The 25,272-nt window shown below is 34.7% G+C and overlaps 1 protein-coding gene across 1 annotated transcript in view; it reads right to left on the bottom strand.

Moving 5' to 3' along the window:
• LOC148947264 (uncharacterized) overlaps positions 1-25,272 on the bottom strand; it is a 124,087-nt gene that overhangs the window by 86,218 nt on the left and 12,597 nt on the right. Inside the window, exons 3-6 of the mRNA XM_089096962.1 lie at positions 18,068-18,196; positions 8,311-8,581; positions 5,797-6,001; positions 3,197-3,398 (exon numbers count right to left, since the gene is read on the bottom strand). Coding sequence (XP_088953088.1) covers positions 3,197-3,398; positions 5,797-6,001; positions 8,311-8,581; positions 18,068-18,196 — 807 coding nt within the window. The remainder of the gene's footprint in view (positions 1-3,196; positions 3,399-5,796; positions 6,002-8,310; positions 8,582-18,067; positions 18,197-25,272) is intronic.

The raw sequence follows: 25,272 nt of genomic DNA, 5'->3' as shown, positions 1-25,272 counted from the left end.
TAAACTGCTGGATAATGAGGCGAAGCGCGAAAAGATTTAAAATGCAGCCTCTACCGCGACAGAAACGGGCTTGTTTTCACGGGTTCATTTCTCCCTTGCCCCCTTGAAGCAGTTAAAGAGAATAATCCCAAGTACCTTGCACAAGAATTATCTGAGTGATAGATCACATGAAAACAAGAGGAATGTAAGGAAAGTGGACAGAGCATTAAAATATGAACTAAGAAGGTGTGAAGTGGATGTCATTGATAAAATTGCCGAAGATCTGGAAGATGCAGCTAGATAGAATAATAGTAATAATATACTGGCATGTTTAAAAATGATACCGAAATAGTTCTTTTGATGTTGGTTTTGTAAAACCTGCGGGTTGCTCCCTAAGGTTTTTATTTTTATTTTTATTCTTTGCTTTGTAATCTGATTTCTGTCACTTGGTTAGTTGTCAGTCTGAGACTAAAAAATTTACCATCATATAAACCTTGTTGATCCACAAGAAAAATCATAGATCGTTGGAAATTAATTCAGAACTGACGAAAAATAATTAAAATAGCTGGTTTATATCTACAACTATTTTCTTTTAATTTATTGCTATGAATGAAAAAAAAGGCGGGCTGGATGATTTCTATTCCTAATATTCGTTTGATTTTGTGTTGTGACAAATTTATAGATTAATCAAATATTAAAGGTGAAATATGAGCAAAGGAATTTTTTTTTTGTTTATAAAGAAATTGGTGATAAGGATTGTCAAACAGTTCGTTGCAAAAGTTACGAGCCTGAGAAAATTCGCCCCATTTTTGAATAGGGGCAAAGCATCCCTAAAAGGGCGAATGATCATGATGAAGGCAATACCATCAAATTTAGTCAAGGAATTTGTAAAAAATTTGTGAAGTTGCTGATAGTGTCTTCGGGAAGAAAGTTAGGACTACAGCTAGGAATATTGGTAATAAAGCTTTATGTTAAATAGAGAGGAGAAGGGGCTTGTACAAGCCCCTTGTATATGAAAACAAAAGGAATGTAAAGAAAGTGGCGAAAGTATTAACGTATGAACTAAGGAGGTGTGTAAGTGGAGGCCATGGATAAAATTGTCTAGGATGTGGGAGATGCACCTAGACGGCATAATAGTAAAATATTGTATTGGCATGTTAATAAATTGAGAGGGAGTAGTCAGTCCAGGTTTATCCCAGTTAAAGATAGAAAGGGAGCCACAATTAGTGGTAAGTAAAGAGTTAAAGAGAGATGGGCAGAACATTTTGAGAATGCGGTAAACCGAGATAGAGGAGCAGGAAAAGATATAGATGAAAATGAAAAAGTTTGTGATACTTTGGAGAAGAAGGAAATTTTGTTTTGTGAGGAAAAATTAGCGACAGTACTGAAAGGATTAAAAAATAATAAGGCCCCAGATGCAGATAGTGTGGTAAATGAGTTTCTTAAACATGATGGCGCTGAGGTTAGAAATAAAATACTAAAGATTATGAACATGATTTTCGAAAAAGGGGAGGTACCTAGCGAATTTAGGAAAATCATGATTTAACCTCAGTGTAAGAGAGATAATAGAAGGCAGAGTCGTAATTATTGAGACATTAGCCTGGTCTCTGTAGGTAGCAAATTACTTAGTAATATGATATTTTTAGACTGAGAAATGCTGTAGAAAAAGTGATAAGAGAAGGAAAGTGCGGTTTTAGAAAGGGTAGAGGATCTATCGACCAAATTTTCACTCTTAGGTAAATAATTGAGAAGTGCCTGAGTTATCAAACACCTTTGGTCCTCAGTTTTATAGATTATGAGCCCGCGTACAATTGTGTTGGTTGAAGAGCTTTAGCAAAGGTCTTATCCTTGTATGGTATACCAGAAAATACATTGAAGTGATTAGTTTTAAGTACTTACACGAGAATAACACTGCTGCGGTTCAGGTAGGAAATGAGGTTAGCAGCTGGTTCTTATTATAAGCAATAAGTAGAACAACAGGGAAATTTTTATACAAGACAGTGGAACGCAACTTTAAATGAATAATTCGACCTTATATCCAAGGGCCATTCTAATGATCGAATTAAAATTCAATCATTAAAACTGAAAGTTTTTTAAAAATTTTCAAAACAGCCCTAATATCATTACTTCAAGGAAGTTCAACCAGGACTTTCAGTTTTAATGATTTTCTATTAGCCATCATATTTAAAAAAAAATCTAAATAACTAGCAACAAAAAGACAAAAAATAACTATATGCAAAAAAGTTATGAATATTTTTAACCCTTCAGGGTTATTTGGGCAGCCCTGAACACTCTATTAAATCTCCTTGGTCGTCGATTTGAGTTTCTTTTATATTGTTTTTTCTTCGTTTGTTTGGCTAAGAACAGCCCTTGGATATAGGGTCGAAATATTCATGTAAAGTTGCGTTCCACTGTCTTGTATAAAAATGTCCCTGCTGTTCTTCTTATTGTTTATGATGGAAAGGCAGTGTGGTCTTCGTCGCTATTTGGTTCGTATTAAATCAGGAGTTAAGCAGGGTTGTGTTCTATCCCCTTTAATGTGATCATTTTGATGGACTTTGTCTTAAGGAGCAAAGGAAAGGCGATGGGAGAACACGGAATCAAATGGGGAGGAAAAACTTTCCTGGACTTAGATTATGGTGATGATATAACTAATATTATCTGCCGGATTACAAAATGATGAAGTAGAATGAGAGATTAAAAATCAAAACAACAAGTAAAAAAAGTTAAGAAAATTACCGAGTACATAAGGAATTCCCCTATTCAACAATTCATTCAGATTGTAGACTTACTTTCTTAATGTTTATAGATTCTTATTAGATATTTATTATTAATAATGTTTACTAATAATAAACAACTAATAATAATAAGCTGATATAAAAATTATTATTAATGTTTGATAGATTACTTTTTTTTAATCACACAATTATGGCCAGAAAAAATAACACAATGACGAAACAGAATCAGACAAAAAAGGAAAAAAAAACTACAATAAAAAGATAGGAAAATTACCGAGTATATGGGGAGTCCTCCGTCTGACAGTTCATTCCGATTGTATCAGAGTTTTTTCTCCTTTTACATTTTTCTTCTTTTAGTGTTATTAATATTTAAAAATTATTTAATGTAATATTACAAATATTATGTTAAGGTTTGCCCGATGACAAAAGAGAATGAGAGAAAATAATAACGAGGCAAAAACAAAAGGTAAGAACATTACCGAGTATATAGGGAATCCTCCATCTGAAACCTCCTTCAGACTGTGCCAGAGCTGGTACATGTTTGCCACTGTCTGGAATGGATCAGTAGGGTCGCTAAAAACAGCCCACAAGAAACAATAATTTTTAGGATCATTTTCGGGCTCTTGAAAACCAATAAAAGAAATTGGTAAACCATCGTGACGAAATCCACTGCTGCAACTCCTAGAAAAAAATATATTTTAATTAGAAAAAAAAAAATATTTAGAAAATAATTTAAAATTATTGAAAATTTATATTATCTTAAATAATTTAAAATAAATTTTAAATTAGAAAAGCACATTTAGAAGGAAAGAAATCTTTTGGAGTACAACAACAACAGAAAGACAAGTTAATATATTTGATTTAATGTATAAGGCTAATTTAATTAAACGAATTTGCTAGATCTTTTCCAAAGAAATTGCTTACGGATTGTTCTGGGTACCCAGCTGACTGAACGTATTTCAACCAGTAGGCTGAATGAAAAACGTGGATCAATACCGCTTTCTAGGTTTATAATGAAAGAAAGGTTGAGGTGGCTAGGGCACGTTCTATGGTTGAAGGATGACAGATTGCCCTTTTCGACCAATCGTATAGGGCTAAACGGAAAGCAGGTCGTCCTCGTCTGGGGTGGGAGGACGTCATATAGAAAGATTTAAAGGAAATGGGAACTTCGAGGGAGAGTTTAAAAAGGGAGGCTTTGAATAGATTGGGATGGAGGAGGAGCGTGCGTAGATGTGTTGGCCTCAGGCGGCTTGGTGCTGCGGTGAGTTGTTAGTAGTAGTAGTAGTATTTGAAAGAATCAATATGATTGAAACCAAGTTTGCAATGAAAAAAAGTGAATTTATATCCCACGACAAGACAAGTCAATTCTACATAGAGAGAAGGGGGGAGGGGATTATTCTAATTCTAATGGAAGGGCATACTAAGGTAGAATATGAATAAAAATAATAGAATAATATACCTTATTCAGATATTAATTACTCATAGCGATTAGCAACATTAAAGAAGTAGTATATAATATACAGCAAAGTAGTATAAAAAGTATATAACAGGACTGTATCTAGAATTTTGTTCGGTGAGAGGTCGGGTGGGGGGGGGGGAGGATTTGCCAAATAATCTTCGTTCGGTGGACGTGTGTGTGGACGAATGGGGTTTAAAGGTTTTTCCGGCATTATTAAGACTGACTTAACGGTCAGAGCAATTTTTCTTGGGGTGGGGTCAAAACGGAACCCCCACCCCCTAGATACGTCCCCAGTATATAATACAGTAAAAGTGTAGATAAAAGGATATTTAGTATCAGTATTATATACTTATAGTATATTAGTAGGTATTAGTATAGCAGGTAGTAAAGTACTATAGTAGGTAATAGTACTGGTAATGGTATGGAATAATGCAGTATATGTAGGCCTATAGTAATAGAAAAATCTGGAAAAATGACGTCACAAGGTTTAAAACCGAATGTTACTATCTACGGCAGGGGATAGTGATTTGAATTTGGCATTTAAGTGAAGTAGTTTATTTTGCAAAGGAAAATATTTGAAGTTTAATGTTGTCCTTATTTGTTCCCTGTATAAATCACATTGAGTAATATATGCGTAGGCTTGTTTTAACTTTAAGGATAAAGAAACAAGCAAAATTAAATCAAAGGGATTGAAACCGAATAGGAAAAACAAAAATGTCTCAAGCTTTTCTTTTTCCTAGAATCTGTAACCTCATTTTATTTAGAAGAGAGAAAAATTATAAAATACAGAGAGGGAAAGACAGAAGAAAGAACAGAGATAGAAAGAGAGCTTGATAGAAAAAAAATTCAACACAGAATAAACAAAAAAACACAAGAGCCCTTTGAAGTAGACTCTAATAAGATACAGGAAACACTCCGAGTTTCCTTTGGTTAAAGGAAACAATCTTTTCAGCCGAAGAAAAAACTCAAAAAATTGTAATAGCAATTCCAAGGCATAAGCAAAATTGAAAATGAGTCTTTTTCTTCTTTTTTTTTATGTGTCTTTTTTTACTGTTTAGCCGCTAACTTTATTTAAACTCCGAGTGTTCTGCTCCTCCAGCGTTATTTAAGAATTGAAAAATTTACTAAAAATGTTTACTAAAATTTTTGACTAAATGTTTGTTTACTAAAATAAAAAATTCAAAAAAAAAAAAAAAAAAAAAAAAAAAAAAAAAAACACACTAACCCTTTAAAGTGGACTCTAACAAGATAGAGGGAACACTTAGAGCTTCCTTTGAGTTTACAAGGTTTTCAATGTTTCAAAGTCTTTGAGTTTTTCCTCAATCTTGTTAGGGTTCACTTCAAAAGGATAGTTTTTTTTTTTTTTTTTTTTTAGTTAAAAACAGACGATGGCTTGGCGGAGATTCTTGCCCGTGTTTCTGCTTTATCTTTTCGTTCTTTTAAACTGGCTAAAAACATTAGCCATCAAACGTCATGTATAGCCAGTGAGGTCATAGAACGTATTCAGAGAGCGAAAAAAAGGGAAAGCGGGAGGAAGAGAGAAAGAGATAGAAAATAGGGCAGAGGGAGGAAGAGAGAAAGAGATAGAAAATAGGGCAGAGGGAGGAAGAGAGAACTTACTCGAGTTCAAGACCTGAAAGGCTATAGAACTGAAATCCACCAAAGCTAAAAGCAACGATGACGGATCCAATCTGTGGAACTACTTTGATACTAGTGACTTTCACCTCTCGACAAGGCAATGCTCCTGCCACTTCCAATTCAACATTTCCATCATTTTTTACATTGGGCCGGAGAAACTGGAATGTCTCTCCTTTAAAACACTGATCTAAAAGAAACAGAAAATTAACAGACAATCATCATAGAGCAGCGATGATTGTACCAACTGAAATACTTGGAGGTTCGTAGAGGGAAGCAGGGTCTTAAGAAAAGAAAGCTTAAAAAAAGCTAAAATGAAAGCAAGGTCCTAAAAAAAGAAAGATAACTTATATCGAAAATATGAAGAAATAATGGTATAAAATAGGACACATTTCTATAATGGGGAATTTCCAAAGTATCAGCTCAATAAATTTTAGGCTCTTATCACGACCTGAGAGCAAAATTGCCCTTTATCGTCAAGAACCTAAATTTTGGAGATCTCCTGCCAATTTGTACAGTATTTTCCGCTCTTTTGAATGGTCTTTGTTAGGAATATGTACGACTTTCTATTGCTTAGCAACATAAAATTTGATTTTAACGCTACATCAACAATGAAAATGATGAAATTTTCATCCACAACGATAAAACGCATCAACTATTTTGAGGCTAACAGCTATGATTATCGAAAATTACTTCGGGTTTCTTCCCTATTCTTAGAAAAGAAAATTTAGTGGAATCCCTGTCAAATACTTAAATTTTGCAAACTTCTTCTTTATCTTCGATTCTGGACTGAAAAAACGGCTTATTTTAAGTAATTTAGCCAGTCCCGACATAAGTTCTTATTTTTTGACACGGCATAGAAAACTCGCACGCATGGCTTATGCGCGTTATTATTGTTACCCATCTTTTTTTCATTTACGAGCAATTTTTCTATTGATTTTTTTTCTTATTATTATTCCATCTTAATTTACAATGAAAGTTTGTTACAAATAAATAAACTAATTAGAGCTGATTTAAAAGAATTATTAGAGATAAAGAATCATTAGAAAATATTTTAAAGAAAAGTCTAATGAAATTGATAAATATACTTAAAGTCGCTTTTCAGCTTTACAAGCTCCATGCTACGAATTCAAAAAGTTAAATTCACGAATTCAATTTTAGTACCTTTGTTATTTTCAGAACAAATCTAACTTTTTTTCAAATAATCAGATGCATGTTTTTGCTTTAGGCTAAGGATTTTTTTTTATGGATTATCATCCTTATTCTGATGACTCGCCCAAGTACATGCAAGATTAATTTTCACAGTAAATCACCAAGTAAAGAAATTTCCGTATTAAATTTTTAAGCATACAGGCTGGAATATGAATTCTTCAATGAAAAATTCTGAGAGCATTGCCAATGTGCAATGATATAAATATTTGAGGCCTAAAAGTTTACTCCATAGCGAGTGATGTGATCTTATCTCAAGATAAGATTTATTCCCTATAAAGAGCTATTACAAGCCCAGATGGTCCGAATTTGCCCTTCCAAATCAATAAAACCAACAAGAAAAAGAAAAAAAAAGTGTCAAATAGGTTAAAAACAACTAAAATAGAATTTATTTTAGAGTTCTATCTCTAGAACAATCTTCAACTCCCCTAAGATATAGACTTTGTGTTAAGAATGGTTAAAATGGAAATGATAATTTTTTCTGATAAATAGCAAGATAAATACAAGAAATTTAGCGTCTAAACATCGCTCTTACAAAAAATAAAGGACGTATCGGACACTCACTAAAAACCATCTTTCCAACCATTTTACTTTCTAAATCACTTTAGAAAGTAGATAGGTCTAGTAGATCTATATTCCAGAATTTCAAATATTTCCATAACATTTGACAGTTTTTTGTTTGTTTTTAATTCGCCGTAGATATAGATTTTCTCAATTTGTTTAATTGGATGTTAAGTTGGAGGACATATTTGTGGAGGGAACGTCCAACAGCCGGCAAGGTATATTGAAAGGTTGGGAAATTATTCTTCTGGTGTTGAAGAAATGGGCCCTGAGCTCTACTCAGTTTTCTGAGTCCGCCCACGTTCAGATTCAGCGTACTTTATTACCCCTAAATGCATATTGTTTTTCGTGGTTCTACGCATTTCTGCAAAAGACATATTTCTCCTCCTCATTATTTACCTCAACCCCAAAAAAACGTATTTGTGAAACAGCTAGATGAGCAAACTTTGCATATTCGGAATCAGCACATTTTTCTGAGTCGGGTAGTCATAGAATCATTTCCATTGCAATTTGTTCCGGGTTAGGCCCTTTTTTTTCACACACTTCCTAGAGTTGAATAAATAATTATGCTTTGACCCACAAGCTTTCAGCATATACTCAAATGTAGAGGTGAGTAATTTTGTTTTTATTAAGGGTAATACAACTTATTAAGACCAACTTACAATTTTATTAAGGCTAACCTACAATTTTATTAAGACTAACTTACCATTTTATTAAGGCTAAACTTACCATTCAAAGGAACGCATTTTGATGGGCCCTTATCAATGAAACTAACAGATTTCCTACGCTTTTGAGATATACTGCTAACGCTAAGGTCATTTTTGCTCATATACGTGACGGTAGCATCCCCAACAGAGTTAAGATCGTACTTTGGCATCTGCATAAGACAAATTTGGCCTCCTTCTGTCCCAACGAATATGGAAACAACATCCTCGTCGGACTGGGCCATTATTGGTAATAGGAAGGTACAGTTCGATGGGACATGAGCTAACGATGTCACCTGAAGGTAAGCAAAAGTTTAAAGTTTAGGTGAGCAAGATGCAAGTAAATCCCATCACAAGTACGTAGTCTATACACTACTGTTACCTAAAAACGGGTATACAGGAGAAAAATAGAAGAAGGAAAATAGAAGAAGGAAAAATAGAAGAAGACCAAGTCAGGGGATAGTGTTTCGTGTTTGCAAAGACATAAATCTAGTAGCACCGGCCCTTAATCACGGTATGTTGTATGCAGCATTTTCCTATGCATCTTTTCAGGATATCCATTATTTATTATTTCATTTGTTTTATCAGGAAATCGATTAATTTTTTAATTGTCGATCCTGAGGATCCTCACCAGTGTATACACTCCAGTTATTTTTTCTTGTTTATGGCTGTTGTCCTAAAGAAACAATATTTCCTAGAAACAAAATTGACAAAGCCAGCACTGAAATGTGATTTGCACATTTACACAAACTCCAGAAATCATGAGCTTCTTTCTACCAAATGATCGATACTTTAAAATCCAAACAAGCCATGCATCCTGTCATTGAATATTCCCCATCGTTTTTTTCTGTCTTTTTTTTTAATGACTTCACCAATTTAGCTTCTGAGCAGTTTACATAGAGATAAAAGTTCAAATTATGGGTCAAAAATTCAGTTTAAAAATGAACTTACCCATAGGCTTTATATTTCCCCTACGCTTTCTGTACCCAAAGAGAATATAGCCATTATTTCTTTCTTAAATACACAATTTGGAATAAAAATGCTTCGGCAAAAATTTTTTTTAAATCTCATCTTTTGGCAGATAGGCTTCTGAAGTCTTGTGCAATAATTTAATAATTCTAGACAAAACACCACAAAATGGATGCTAGCCCATAATAATTGAATTTTTTTTATCCATCCAGGAGCATAAAATTAACTCATGGAAATAAGAGTTTTTATTCCTCTTTATCTAGATATGAAACTAAAAATGAACCTGTTAGGGCCTTATGGGTTTTGCTTCATGTTATTCTGAAATTACACAAAAGTGACGGAGACTGAATGTTTTAAGGACATTAAACACGAGTCTGGAGATCTATACTCATTTGTTTGGATTTTATAAAGATTCTAACAGTGTAGATGAAGTCTGAAGATTACTTTGTGGGGAAAGTTGGGATAATTTTTGACACCAACCATGAGCTTTGATGCTGCAAGTCGTGTATGGGAACTATGTGTTCAAGAAGCTCGTCAGTGGTGCAACATCTGCAGTGCGGGTTGATGCGAGGTTCACCGGACGGGGGGGGGGGTTAAGTCGCGAAAAATAGCAGATTTACTCGGGTATAGTGAATTAGCACGCATTCTGAGGAACATCTATTTTCTAGTTTAGACTAAAAAGAAGCATAGGTTGCAGGGGGTTAGATGTGATGTTATTTCTGCTAATCTGTCTCGATAATGCACCTAAAAGGATAGGGATGATGACTCAAATTTAGGATAGGGATGAAGACAATTTAACAACCCATCACTATAATTTATTTAGCACAGTCAAAAAGGTTAATGTCTTCTAGTAATGATTTTCGTCAGAACCTTGTACTTCTTATTACTACTTGAATATAATTAAGACATGATATGCTACTTATATTACATTCAATTTCATGTATTTGAATTCCTATTATTTTTTCATCCAACATATGTGAAATTACACTTCCAGCGTGAATTCTGATTCGTAGCATATTTTAAGTTAATCAGGAAGACTTCGAAAAAATTAAGAAAATAACTCAAATGTCTTTTATCTTGTTCAGATATTACTTAGTGAATAATGGTCTTTACCTACAAGAAGCCGGGAATATTCATATTCGTAAAAAAAAAAAAAAAAAAAAACAGCAAAGAACATTATTGTCCCTCCTGTTTCAAGAAAAAACATTAGATAACTATTTGCTGCTTTTGCAGTTTGAGGCAATGAATTGAAAATTCATTGCCTCTTTCTTATCTTGCTCTGTTTCATGAGTGCCACTTATTCCCGTGAAGCTGAGTATAAATTTGAGCACCTCTTTAGCCCAAGGTGTCGATAAATACTTTTACTTGGAATAGTCTTCAGGTTTATTTTTAAAGGGACTAAGGACATGTAGAGCCGATTTCGAGTTGTAGAATATTGCTACTTGTTGTAAGGAGAAGGGGGCCATTTTAGTCATATTGAAGTGCAAATTTTATGGCAAGGACTTCTGTGAACGAAATATTGAGTTCTTGTGGGAGCTTTTATACAGCCCTTAGCTAGCATGTTCAAAATAATACTCCACATCCAGACAATCCTGCTAATTTTGTTTATACAAAGAGCTAGAATTCCTTGAAATAAGGATAGCTGCTTCATCAGCTATCTGTAACCAACTCTCCTATTAATTAGTCAAACCAGTAGCAAAGCTTGTTGGACGACAAGCATGAAAAAGAAAAGGCACACAAATAGAGAAGTCTGAGAAACTAATTTACTATAAGAAACAATAGACTATCAACTAATAAAGGACGAAATAATAGTCTCCCAATCTTGAACTTGAAGTTTCCTTTGCCAATCCCTCCCACCCCCATCCCGAAGAAAAAAAATAGACTATCAACTACAAAAGGTAGAGGGGGAATTTGGCACCCCCAAACGGAAAAGTCCACTCCCCTTCTCACATAAAGTTCCCTAGAAATTGTCAACTCGACCCCCCCCCCCCCCATGAAACATAGCAGCATAGGACTATTAAAACTACATACCAAATACGACACAACTTTATATAAGCCTACATATTATATACATATTATATATATATATATATATATATATATATATATATATATATATATATATATATATATATATATATATTATATATAGCCTATATTATATAGCCTATATTATATAGCCTACATATTATATATAGCCTACATATTACATATTAAGCCTGCATATTATATAAGCCTACATATTAACATACAACACAACTTTATTGGAGCCTACATACAGTTTAATGAGAAAGATTGACATGGTAGGCTAACTTCAACAACCTTTTGTTTTACACCTTATGATTGATTCAGAGCTGAGAGCTCATAGACATAATCAATTATTTCACAGAACCGTTTATAAGCCCATCTAGAGGCATAGTTACAGGCTTATGAACACACAATATTCTAAGCAATTAAATAAACAGATTTATTCATTTGTACAAAATGAACAGCAATACAAATGAACAGGGGCTCCTAGTGACAGTGAAAAGGAAAGAAAATTGAAAAAACAGATATAGATGAATAAAAAGATCATTAGAAATTGAACATAAGTGCAAATATGCTACAACAGTTCAAGCATAGATTATTTGCTTTTAGTTTTTTTTCTAAAAATAATTTTATGTTTTAATGCTGCAATGTCTTCTTCACAATCACTACTTTTCAATATATTTTCTTAAACTACTACTCTTTCCAAATATTTTAAAACTATTTAAATAAACCGCAATTGAAATAGACAGAAAGGGGCACTTAATAACAATGAAAAGGAAAGAAAATTTAACAACCTAAAAGGATAAAACACTAAAGGGATTATAATGGGACTATAAGGGATTATATAAGGGACTATAAGGGATTATAAAGAGATTATAAGGACTAGACACTAAAACACTAACGGGATTATAAGGAGTTGGACATACTTACAACCCATATGCTACAACAGTTCAATCATATATTATTAATTTTTACTTTCTTAAGCTCCCAAAACTAATTTCAAGTTTTTTGCTGCAATTCATTTGTTATTATCACTCTCCTTCACAGCTTTCTAAAGTTTTCGAAACTACTGCTCTTTCAAAATATTTTAAAAACACTTTTAAAATACCATCTTTTAAGTGTTTAAAACTTTCTAACCAACCAGTGGTAGAATCGGTTGTTTAATTCCTCCCATAAGGGTTGAGGTAATTACCATGAGGTAATAACCTTGAATAACCATAGGCTTACTCAAGAGGCAGCCTGAGTTGAAATAGGAACATTATCAAAAATGCGTTAGCAACAGTCCTTATCTATTAACCATATAGGTGTCACTTGTAAGAATATAATATAAAACAAATCCAAATAGATGTGGGCACCAACCACATCTACCACACTACCACACTGTGGGCACCTACCACATCATTTAGCATAAATTCTTTTTGGGGTATATTCAGATGGTTTATTCCAGTTGTACAGCAGTTAAGCTGGAGTTTTACTGAGCCTCCATCAGCCAATGAAATATTAATTTTGTCTGTAGACGTATTTTGTAAGTCGTGCATCCACGGAAAGAGGTATCAAACTTTTAACGATTATTGAGCAAAGGATTGAATCAAAGCAATGAAAGTTTTTTGTATACACAAAAAACATAACTTTATTTTCGAATTTTCCGTGGGGAGGGGAAGGGGTAATGTCGATTAATCGAATGCCCAAAATACCAAGAAGTTAATTTTAAGTCAATCATATCTAAGTAATATTCTTAAGACCAAAATTAATACAGTTACCACCCTCACCCCTATTTTGTGAGCACCTACTTCAGAGTATGAAGGACTAAGTAAAAATAAAAAAGTGTCCCCATGAACTGTCTTAGGTCTATTCATACAAGAAAACCACAATTTTCAAATATTTTTCTTTTGGTTGTTTCAAAATTATGAAGTTATCAGGGCAGCACCAGAGCTCGTCCGAGTGGCCATTCTGAAACATGAAAAGAAACAAGAAAATTTAATTATTTGAATTTTACAAGGCTTATTTTCCTGCAAAAAATCAAACATTAACAATTCGTTGATTCCTAAAGACAACTAAAGCTTCAAAGTAAAGCTACACCTTATTAAGCTTTTGGTGCCATATATTTTCACATTATTTTAATCGATACTTCCTTTGTTTAAATTAATTAAAAAAAACTTTTCGAAAAATAAGTTTTCAAAAGTAAAGGCCATTTTAAACTTAAGCTCAACAGATACAAATACCTTTTAAAATTCAAACTCAAAACGACCTGAAATTACTAATAAAAAATAAATGAAACACATAACGAATAGAAATTAAATAAACAATGATAGCAAAAACATACAACAAGTAATAATATAAATGAAAAAATAAACCTTAAAGGGATTAATGCTTAGATTGAGTATGAAAATCAAGCTTAAAACAAAAAAAAATATTTTCTTATTGAACTATAAATGACACTTAAAACGAGCAGAAATTAAATAAACAATCAATGCAAACAAACATACAATAGATATTAATGTAAATTAACAAATAAATCTTAAAACGAGTGAAACTTAAATTGAATATGCAAATTAAGCTTGAAACGAACTAAAATCACTACAAACAAGAGTTTGGGTATGACTTAAGTCTCACTGTAAAAGTCTAAAACCTACTGCGTCATTGGCGCTTTGCTGAAAACCAATTTTATGACAAATATTTTCTTTTGTACTTAAAATTTAAAATAAACATTAAAATTAAAATAGCATTTTGAACTGATGAGCGTTCAACAATTAATATCATTGTAAATCAAATATTTAGTTTAATTTATTAGCTTGTTTTAAAGTTGTTCAAGACGAAAATAATGTCAGTCTCAACAAGATTTTGGATACTGCCTCCTTCTTAAACTGCAAATAAAAACCAAAAGCCTACTATGTCATTGGCGCTTAACTGAAAACGAATTATATTAAAAATATTTTCTTTTCCAGTTCTTAAAGTATTGAAAACAAAAATACATTTACAGTGAAATAAATTCTTGAACTGATGGATCTTTCAACAATTATTATCATTATACATCAAATATTCAATTTGATGTTGTTTATACTTTCCAAGACTGTTAAAGACGCATATAGTTTTCAGCAAAGCGCCAATGACACAGTAGGTTTTAGACTTTTACAATGAGAGAAGGGGGTCATACCCAAACTCTTGTTTGTAGCGATTTTTGTTTATTGATTGCAAAAAATTTCAAGTTTTTAAAAGTCCTTATTTCAAATCAAACTTAAAAAAAAAATCAAATGTTCATCAAAGTATTAAAACTGGTATCAAAGTAACAAAATCAAAGTGAAAAAATGGGTTTGTGTCAACCTCGGAGTTTTATTATCTTATGTTTGAACTATTTTTAATAAAATGGCTATCTCAAAATTTTTATTAGGTGGGTTTGGGGAAAAAGGACGTGGGGGGACTAATTAAGCTTCGGTCTGTTTTGACTCTTTCAAAGTGGACTAGAACTTTCTATTTTCAATCAAATGAACCCTCTCTGAAGTTCATATAAGTATCCCTTCTATAAGAACCATATATATATCCTCAGAGTATAACTTACAACGCCTGTCTCGGGGCCCTGGGGGGTTGTGTCGACCCTGGAGTTTTAATATCTGATGGTTGAACTATTTTTAACAAAATAGTCACCTCAAATTTTTATCGGATGGGCTTATCCATCCGTCTGAAACGAAATAAGGCTTGACGTGAGTGCTTTTCATTGTTTTCTACTTTTTTCAATGTTTTCTGTGTATTTTCACTACTTTTACAATGTTTTCTGAACAGATTGTCATAGGTCAATGCTCTACATTTGTATGTATTCATTGATGTTAAACGACTTATTTTTTTCAAATTGTGAATTAATTACGGAACGAACTATATTACAAATATTATGTTTGTACACCATATGTCGACCCCGTAACTTCTTCTATCTGACACTGGATTTTTTTTTAATAAGATGACTACCTCAAATTTTTTATCTGATGCATTTGGGGGGAAAAGGGAGTGAGGGAGGGGCTAGTTGCCCTCCGATCACTTTTGACTCTTAAAAACTGAACTAGAACTTCCAATTTCCAGCCAAATGAGCCCTCTCTGAAGTTTATACGAGAATTCCTTCCAAAACAGCTATATATGCCCCCCGGGTATAACTTATAATTAATTAGTAAATATAATTATTATAACTAATGATTAATTAGTTATAAAACGAATTATATTAAAAATATTATGTTTGTACAAAATGTGTCGACTTCGGAGTTTCCGTTATCTGACCTTTGAACTTTTTATTAACAAAATGGCTACCTCAAAATTTGTATCTGATGTATTTTGTGGAAAAAGGGCTTGGGGGGGGGGGGGGGTTAGCTGCCCTTTGATCACGTTTGACTCTTAAGAGCTGGACTAGAACTTCCAATTTCCAATCAAATGAGCCCTCTCTGAAGTTTATACGAGAATCCCTTCCTGCCCCGGGCCCTGGGGGGTTTTGTCGACACCAGAGTTTTGTAATTTAAATTTTCAACTATTAAAAAAAAAATGGTATTTTTAACCCTTACATATAAAGCACCTCTGGGGGGAAAATAATAAAAAAAATATTGAAGCTATATAAGATTTATTCATTCATTTATGTTTGCAGCAGTTATCTTTATGTTTGTAAGATAGCTAATTTTAATTTCTTTTCGTCCGAGGTTTCGTTTATTCTTCAACAGTAATTCACTTTTTTGGAATTGTTTTGGGAAATAATTTCCAAAAAACTGGCTATCTCAAAATTTGTAGCATATGGGTTTGGGGAAAAAGGGCGAGAGGGGGGGCTAGTTGCCCTAAACTCTTTTGACTCTTAAAAAGTGAACTATAACTTTCAATTTCCAATAAAATGAGCCCTCTATGAAGTTTACACGAGCATTCCTTTCATAAAAACCATACATGCCCTTAGGGCATAACTTAAAATGCCTTCCCCTGGGCCCTGGAGTTGTATTGACGCCGGAGCTTTTCTTATCCGACCTTTGAACTATTTCTAACAAAATGTCTATCTCAAAATTTTCATCAGATTGGTTTGGAAAAAGAAAGCGTGGGGTGGGGGGGGGCTAGCTGCCCTCGGATCTCTTTTTACTATTAAAAGTGAGCACGAACTTTCAATATCCAATCAAATGAGCTCTCTCTGAAGTTTATACGAGCATCCCTTTCATAAGAACCATATATGCCCCAGGGCATAACTTACAACACCTGCCCCTGAGCCCTGGGGGTTGTGACGACACCTGAATTTTTGTTATCTGACTTTTGAGCAACTTTGAACTTAATGGCTATCTCAAAATTTTATTGGATGCATTTGGGTAAAAGGGCCGTGGGGGGGGGCCTAGTTGCCCTCCAATCTCTTTTGACTTTAAAAAACTTAACTATAACTTCCCATTTCCAACCAAATGAGCCATCTTTGAATTTTTTACGAGCATCCCTTCAATAAGAACCATATATTACCCCAGGGCGTAACTTATAACACCTGCCCTCGGGCCTTAGGGGGCTGTGTTGACCCCTGAGTTTTCGTTATACGGTCTTTGAACTATTTAAAAAAAATCTATCACAACACTCTTATTAGTTGGGTTTGTGAAAAAAAGGACGGGGAGGGGGGGGGGCTAGGCACCCTCCAATATCTTTTTACTCTTATAAAGTCAACTAGATCTTTGAATTTCTAGTCAAATGATCCCTCTTTGAAGTTAATACGAGCATCCCTTCCATAAGACCCATATATGCCCCCAGGGCATAACTTACAACGCATGCCCCCGGGCCCTGGTGGGTTATGTCAACACCGGAATTTTTGTTATATGGTCTTTGAACTATTTTTAACAAGATAGCTATCTTAAAATTTTTATTAGATGCATTTGGGAAAATAGGATTTGCAGGGGGGGGGGAGAACCATATATGCCCCCAGGGCATAACTTATAACCCTTGCCCCTGAAGACTGTAGGGGAGTGTCCTGCTAAAAACTTATAATTTCCAGAACTTTCAACTACGTTGAACAAAATGGCTATATCAAAATTTTGATTGGATGTGTTTGGGGAAATGGTGGGCGTGGAAGGGGTGTCAGTTACCTTAGAATCACTTTCGACTATTAAAAAGGGAACTACTCATTTACATTTCCAATCGAATGAGCCCTTTCTGAAGTTTCTACGGCAACTTTGTCCATACAAAACATTATATGCCCCCAGGGCATAACTTACAACCCTTGCCCTGAGGACTGTGGGGGAGTTGTCATCCTCAAAGACCTAATTTCCAGAACTTAAAACTATAGAACTTAAAAATAGTGAACGAGAATTTTCGATTTCCAATCAAATGAGCCCCCTTTGAAGTTTCTACGATGACCCCTACCATATGAAGTGCCTCTGGAAAAAAAATAATAATAATAATAAATAATAATAAAACATTGGAGCCGTATGGCCTTTACTATAGGCAACGCTACAGCGTTGCCTCTGATTTGGCACTCACTATTATCAAAAACTGCATGATGGCGTATGGAGATCTTTTTAATTAAAAATTGAACTTCTGATTTTTCCAGATCCATTATGATATATATGGTTGGGTAAATTTTAACTTAATCAATTCCAACAACCACATTTCTTTTCCACTGTTCTTTGTACGCCTACTTTAAGAATTTGGACTTTTATCATTTCTTTTGGCTGGAATAGTCTTCACTTTTGTACATTTATTCCAGTACTTGAAGCCAATTCAATAAAGAGGAGTAAACAAGGTATATTTTGGTTAAAGATGTTGATTAAAAAAAGAAGGGAAATAAGATATAAAATTAAAATTACCCTTTTTGTTACAACAGCTTGAGATATAAGCTTCCCTCTAGCTGTGTTATAAAGGAAGAGATGACCTTTTTCTTTGTTGGCACAGCCAATCACGATCCAGCGTTCCCCTACATCTTCAACACACGTAACCTAAAAAAGAAAAATTCAATTATAAGATTTCTGTATTAACCTGTGTTTGCATGTAAAAACTTACAGTGAAATTGAAATTTCTTCTAATAATTTGGATTTTTTCTAATAAATCTGGGTATTAGATTGTTTACTAAAGTTTAACAGTGTTTATCTACACATAGGTGCTAAAAACTTTAATATTTACAATAAATCTTCTTTTTAATTTTTAATTGGAGTGATTAAGATTTTCTTTTTAATTGTCTCCCATACTCATATCTAAAATTCGCGATTTTCTTAGATTTTATTTAATTGTTTAGAAATTTTGAAGCTTTTCGGGCAATGCCACATTTCCCATCAGTTTTGTAACGTTGAACCGTGAAAAGAATTAAGAAAAACTAATCAGTTAGATTTGGCAATACTTTTTGTCCGTAGGAATTCAAACACCAACAGTGTATTGTTTCCCATAGACACCTCTATTTGCAAAGGAAAGCTTGATTTTCTTTTTAATTGGAGTGGTATTTCTGAAACCTTTTGCAAAATCCTCCAAAACATACTGATTTTACATATTTTGTGTTTTCCAACCAAACCTTTCTGGGAAGGTGGGATTCACTACTACATGGGATTCCCAACCGAGGACGACCTGCTTTTTGTTTAGCCCTAGACGGCTGGCCGAAAAGGACAATCTTTGGCAACCTGTCATTTTTCATCTGCAGAATGTGTCCTATTCATCTCAATTTTTTTCTTATTATAGCCCTAGAAAGCGGGATTGAGCCGCGTTTTTCGTACAGCTTACTGGTTGAAATACAGTCATTCAGTCACCTACCCAAAACATTCTGTAGGCACTTTCACTGGAAAGCATCTAGGGAATCCTCCTCTGCCTTTCGAAGCACCCACGCTTCAGAACCATATTTGACCACTATCATCACTGTAGCTTCCAATATTCTGATCTTGGTTCGCAGACGCAGCCTTATCTTTCTATTCTTCAGAACTTTTTTCAACAGTGAAAAACACCCTGGGACTTTGATATTCTACTTTAACATATTCACTGCATCCACCGTCTTTACTTTTTCTTTCACTTATGAGGCTGTCCACCTGATCCATCTTCTCGTTACCCAACATCCCTTCTTTATCATCACTTATTACTAGTCTTAGCAACTTTGTCTTCTTAATATTAATTTTCAAACCTATTCTTGCACCCTGAACTCTTAAAACTCAAAAAAATTCATTTATTTTCCTAACACTGTCAGCTAGGATACTTAATTTCTCTAACAGAGTTTGTATTTCTCCAATTGATTCTGTGTTTTGCCATTGCCTTTTTTGTGCTCCTTAAGACAAAGTCAATCCAAATAATCCATATAAATGAGGATAGGACGCAACCCTGCTTAACTCCTGATTTAATATGAAACCAACTACTAACCTCACTTCCAAGCTTAACTGAAGTAATGTTATTTTGTCCATAGCCCTAATCACTTTAATGTCTTGATCTGGTATGCCATACAAGGATAGGACCTTCGCTAAGGCTCTTCTATCAGCTAAATCAAACGCTTGCTCATAATCTATAAGACTGAGGGCTAGAGGGATCTGATGACTCAGGCATATATCAATTATTAATCTAATAGTAGAAACTTGGCTGACGCATCCTCTCCTTTTCCTAAAACAACACTGTTCTTCTCTTAAAACTTTGCCGACACCATTTCGGAGTCTAAAAAGTGTCAGCATACTAAGTAATTTGCTTCCTACAGAAACGAAGCTAATGCCTCTATAATTACCACACTCACTCTTTCTTATATAGAGGGGTTTCATTAAGAGTTTTACTAAAATCGCTGGGTACTACCCCTTTTTCATAAATCATATTCATGATCTTCAGTATTCTATCTCTAACTTCATAACCACCATATCTAAAAAAAACGCATTAAGCACATTATCAGCATCTGGGGCCTTATTGTTTTTTAATCCTTTTAGTACTGTCACTAATTCTTCCTCACAGGATAAATCTCCTTTCATATCCAAAGTATCACAAGATAACTTTTCCTATAGCTCTATCATGGTTTAGTCTATTCTCAAAGTATTCTGCCCACCTCTCTTTAACTCCTACCTTATCACTAAGATACAAATCCAGATTGACTATTCCCTCTCAATTTATTAACATGCCAGTACAATATTTTACTATTATGCCCTCTGGCTGCATCTTCAAGATCTTCAGCAATTTTACCCATGGACTCCATTCATTCCTTCTCAATTCACATTTTAATACTTTCTCCTATTTCTTTCCATTCCTCTTATTTTCATATGATCTATCATTCCGACCTATCACTATCAGCGTCTTCACAAACTATTTTCCTAAAATCACTCCATCCATCTTCTACGTTGTCAAATTCAAAATTCTCCAGTTTAGAATCCAACTGTTCCAGGAAATCTTCGCTCAAATTCTCATCCTGGAGTCTACCAGCGCCACAGCTTTTCGGAAGGTAGTTACCCTTCCTAAATTTCAGCTTGAAAATAACATTCGACACTACCAGAGAGTGATCTTTACTTTTAAAATCAATCACAGCACTCCTACATACCCTAGTATCTTGCATTGATCCTGAAAGTCTTCGGCTTACAATTACATAAGGTTATAGGTCTTACCATCATGTGAATACCATGTTACCTTATGGGCCATTTTGTGACCAAATTCAGTATTAGTTATAACTAGATTGTTATACCTACAAACTTGCAGCAGTCTTTAAGCGTTACTGTTTTCTTTTCCAACACCAAATTTATCTAGACTAGGCTATCATCTATCCCTATTTCTACCAACCTATGTATTAAAATCCCCTAATAAAAATAAAACGGACCATTCTACCACGGGCAATGTCTATTTGTTCCTGTAGCTGGAAGTAAAATCCATCTGAGCCACTGCTGTCTCCGTAAGTTGGTTCTACAGGGGCTTATACTACTATGACTACTATGAGCAACTAGCCTTGTCTTATTAATACCTTCCCAACCCAAACAAGACTTAGCAGCTTCCTTATTCATCCTGAGCCCTACCCCCTGCATATGAGCCCCATCCTTCCTACCTGAGTAAAAAAAATTCTAAATCACCTAATTTCATGTTTCCTACCCCTTGGGTTTGAGTTTCTGAAACGCCTAATAAGTCTAGTTCAAAGCGTTTGAATTCGTCAGTGAAAATGTCAATATGGTGTTGTTTTTAACGTTGTAACATTCCAAGTTGCAATTTTCATATTCTTTAAATTACTGAAATTATTATGGGCTCAGGAAAAGCAATAATCCCAGAACCAGTGTAGGATGGGGACGAACACATCTTCTCAAATCTATAGGAAGCACTTAAGCTGGCTTAGAAGCAGACAGCAAAGGAGGTCTCTGGGACCTCCAGTATGAGTGGAGGCTTTGTGCAATCCTGGGCCTATCTTGGTCACAACTTGGTTTTCCACACTTGGCGGTGCTCTTCTATCAACAAGAGTCAAAATTCTGCACAGACAATCTCAAGCCTATTACCTCTGACTCATTATATATTTATGCCTACAAATATTATGCTAATACAGGGAGGCAACCCAAAGTACATAAATTAGCTAGGAAGAGGTTTTTCAGCCCATAAAAATCCCACAAAAAACAGAACAAACACAGAAGAATCATCCTATAATAAGAATCCAGTGTGAATGTTGTGTCGTTTACTAGGCTATAATTTCCTCCAGGGGCACCAATTGTCAAGTTCATCCAACACTGCTGTTAGCAGTCATAGTTTTGGTTAGGAAAGCTCGTGAAAGGTCCAACTGATGCCACTGTAAGGCCACGCAAGCAGGATTTCCCTGTCAGGAATAGGAAATTCCTATTCCTATTCCTTATTCCTAAATCCCTATTCCTATAAAAAATATAAATGTTTTTACTTTTATAACCTTAATCAAATAATATTAACATTTTGATTACTAAATATCAGTATATGTATATTAAACTTTTGTATTTCTTTAAGTAAAGCGCAAATTATGTTCTGGCCTTGGGAAGACATAGTGGTTTTGAGCCCTACTCATGTAAATTTCTGCTCGTTTTGAGTTTGAATCGGTTATTTATTGTAATTTCTGTTCAATTTGGTTCATTTATTTATCGATGCTGATTTGTGGTAGTTTCACGCTTGGTAGATTATTTGATTTTATTTTTGCTCTTTCTTGGTTTAATGGAGTTCTTTACTTTTCTTTGAAAAACTTATTTTGTGGAAGAATTTTTTTTAATTAATTTCTGTTCGTTTTACATTGACACAGTCTTTTCAGGGAAAAAGAAAATAATTCTTTAAATCTTTTTGATTTTCTTAAGACTTTATAGTTTGGCCTGCCCTTTGTATGCTGGAGAAAAATTTTCAGCAATTTTGAACAACATACACGCTTTTAAAAATTTGGAACGAAATAGTAGTATTTAATTGAGTTTCATACCTCATCTAGTTGACCTGAAATAGAAAACTTGATACCATTCGCAAAAAAAATCTGTTTACTTTCTTTGATAGCTTGGATACACTTACGCTATTTTGATTAGGTTAAATTTTAAGAGCAGAAATAGCCCCGAAAGTTTGAACATAATACCCTCAGACGTTCTTGGGATATTGCTGAGATGCCTTATTGGGAATTGGCATTAACACAGTGCATTTTGATTTAATCTTAAGGCAACATTTAGTTTTTAAATATAATGGGAAAATGGGAGGGTGGGCTAGTTGCCCTCCAATCACTTTCGACTATTAAAAAAGGCATAAGCCCTCTCTATTTTCAATTGAATGAGCCCTTTTCGAAGTTCCTAAGACAACTCCTTCGATATGAAGTGCCCTGGTCTAAAAAAAAATAAAAATAAAAAATAAAAATAAACAAAATATTAATACATTGTATCCCATCGATCTTAACTATAAAAATGTCAAGTCTTCCAATCACTTTCGACTATTAAGAAGGGCGCTAGCCCTTTCAATTTCCAATCGAATGAGCCCTTTTTGAGTTTCTATAACAACGCTTTCTATAAACACCTTATATGCCCCAAGGGCATAAATTACAACCCTTGCCCTGAGGGCTATGAGGGGGTTGTCATCCTCAAAGACCTAAATTCCAGAGCTTTCAACTACGTTAAACAAAATGGCTATCTAAAAATTTGTATTGGATGCGTTTGGGGAAACAATGGGCGTGAGAGGGGCGTTAGTTGCTCTCCAATCACTTTCAACTATTAAAAAAGGCACTCGCCCTATCAATTTCCAGTCGAAGTTTCTACGATAACGCTTTCAATAAAAACCTTATATGCCCTCAGGGCATAACTTATAACCCTTCCCCTGAGGGTAGGGGGGGGGGTCGTCATCCTCAAAGACCTGATTTCCAGAACTTTCAACTACGTTGAAGAATTGCTATCTTAAAGTTTTGATTGGATGTGTTATGGGAAAATGGTGAGCATGAGAGCGGGGTTAGTTGCTCTCAATCACTTCCGACTATTAAAAAGGGCACTAGACATTTCAATTTCCAATCGAATGAGCCTTTTTTGAAGTTTCGACGACAACGCTTTCTATAAAAACCTTATATGCCCCAGGGCATAACTTATAACCCTTGACCAGGCCATAACTTATAACCTTATAACCCTTGATCCTCAAAGACATAATTTCCGGACCTTTCAACAACGTTGAACAAAATGGCTATCTCAAAATTTTGATTGGATGTGTTTGGGGAAATGGTGGGCGTTAGAGGGGGGGTTACTTGTCATCCAGCCACTTTCGACTATTAAAAACGGCACTAGCCGTTTCAATTTCCAATCGAATGATTCCTTTTTGAAGTTTTTACGACAACGCTTTCTAAAAAAAACCTTATATGCCCCCAGGGCATTACTTACAACCCTTGTCCTGAAGGCTGTGGGGGGAGTGTCATCTTCGAAAATATAATTGCCAGACTTTTTACCTATTTCGAAAAAAATTGCTATCTCAAAATATTTATTGGATGTGTTTGGGGAAATGGTGGGTATGAGAGGGGTGTTAGTTATCCTCCAATAATTTTCGACGATTACAAAGGGCACTAGCCCTTCTAATTTCCAATCGAGTGATCCCTTTTTGAAGTTTCTACAACATCACTATCTATAAAAAATCTTATATGCCCCCAGGGCATAACTTACAACCCTTGCCCCGAGGGCTCTGAGGGGGTTTTCATCCTCAAAGACCTAATTTCTAAAACTTTTAACTACGTTGAACAAAATGGCTATTTAGAAATTTTGATTTGATGTGTTTGGGGGAAAAGATGGGCGTGAGAAGAGGGTTAGTTGCCCTCAAATCACTTTCGACTATTAAAAAGGGCATTAGCCCTTTGAATTTCCAATCGAATGAGCCCTTTTTCAAGTTTCGACAACAAAGCTTTCAATAAAAACCTTATATGCCCTTATGGCATAACTTATAACCCTTACCCTGAGGGCTGTGGGGGGAGTGTCATCCTCTTAGAAATAGTTTCCGGACCTTTCAACGACTTTGAACAAAATGGCTATCTCAAAATTTTAATTGGATAAATGGTGGGCGTGGAAGGGGTGTTAGGTGCCTTCCAATCGCTTTCGACTATTACAAAGGGCACTATCCATTTCAATATCCAATAAAATGAGCCCTTTTGAAGTTTCTATGACAATGCTTTCTATAAAAAAAAAACCTTATATGCCCCCAGGGCATAACTTACAACCCCTAGCTCTTAGGGCTGTGGGAGGATTGTTATTCAAAATTACCTAATGTTCAGAATTGTCACCTATGCTGAACGTAATAGCTATCTAAGAATTTTTGATTGTATGTGTTTCGGAACAAGGTGGGCGTGAGTGGGAGGCTAGCTGCCATGCAATTACTTTCTACTATTAAAAGGACACTAGCCCCTTGAATTTCCAAAACGAGCCTTTTTTTAAGTTTCTATGACAACGCCTTCTATAATAACCTTATACACCCCCAGGGCATAACTTACAAGCCTTACCCTGAGGGCAGTGGGGGAGTGTCCTCCTCAAAAACATAATTTCTATCTGGGAATCAAATACGCTGAACAAAATGGCTATCTCAAATTTTTGATTAGATGTGTTTGGGGAAATGGTGGGTGTGGAAGGGGTGTTAGTTGCCTTCAAATCAC

Source organism: Artemia sp. Qi Xiang Cuo, chromosome 11 (assembly GCF_049724085.1).
Source record: "Artemia sp. Qi Xiang Cuo chromosome 11, ASM4972408v1, whole genome shotgun sequence".
Taxonomy (NCBI): domain Eukaryota; kingdom Metazoa; phylum Arthropoda; class Branchiopoda; order Anostraca; family Artemiidae; genus Artemia; species Artemia sp. Qi Xiang Cuo.
This window is presented reverse-complemented; position numbering and strand designations above follow the sequence as displayed.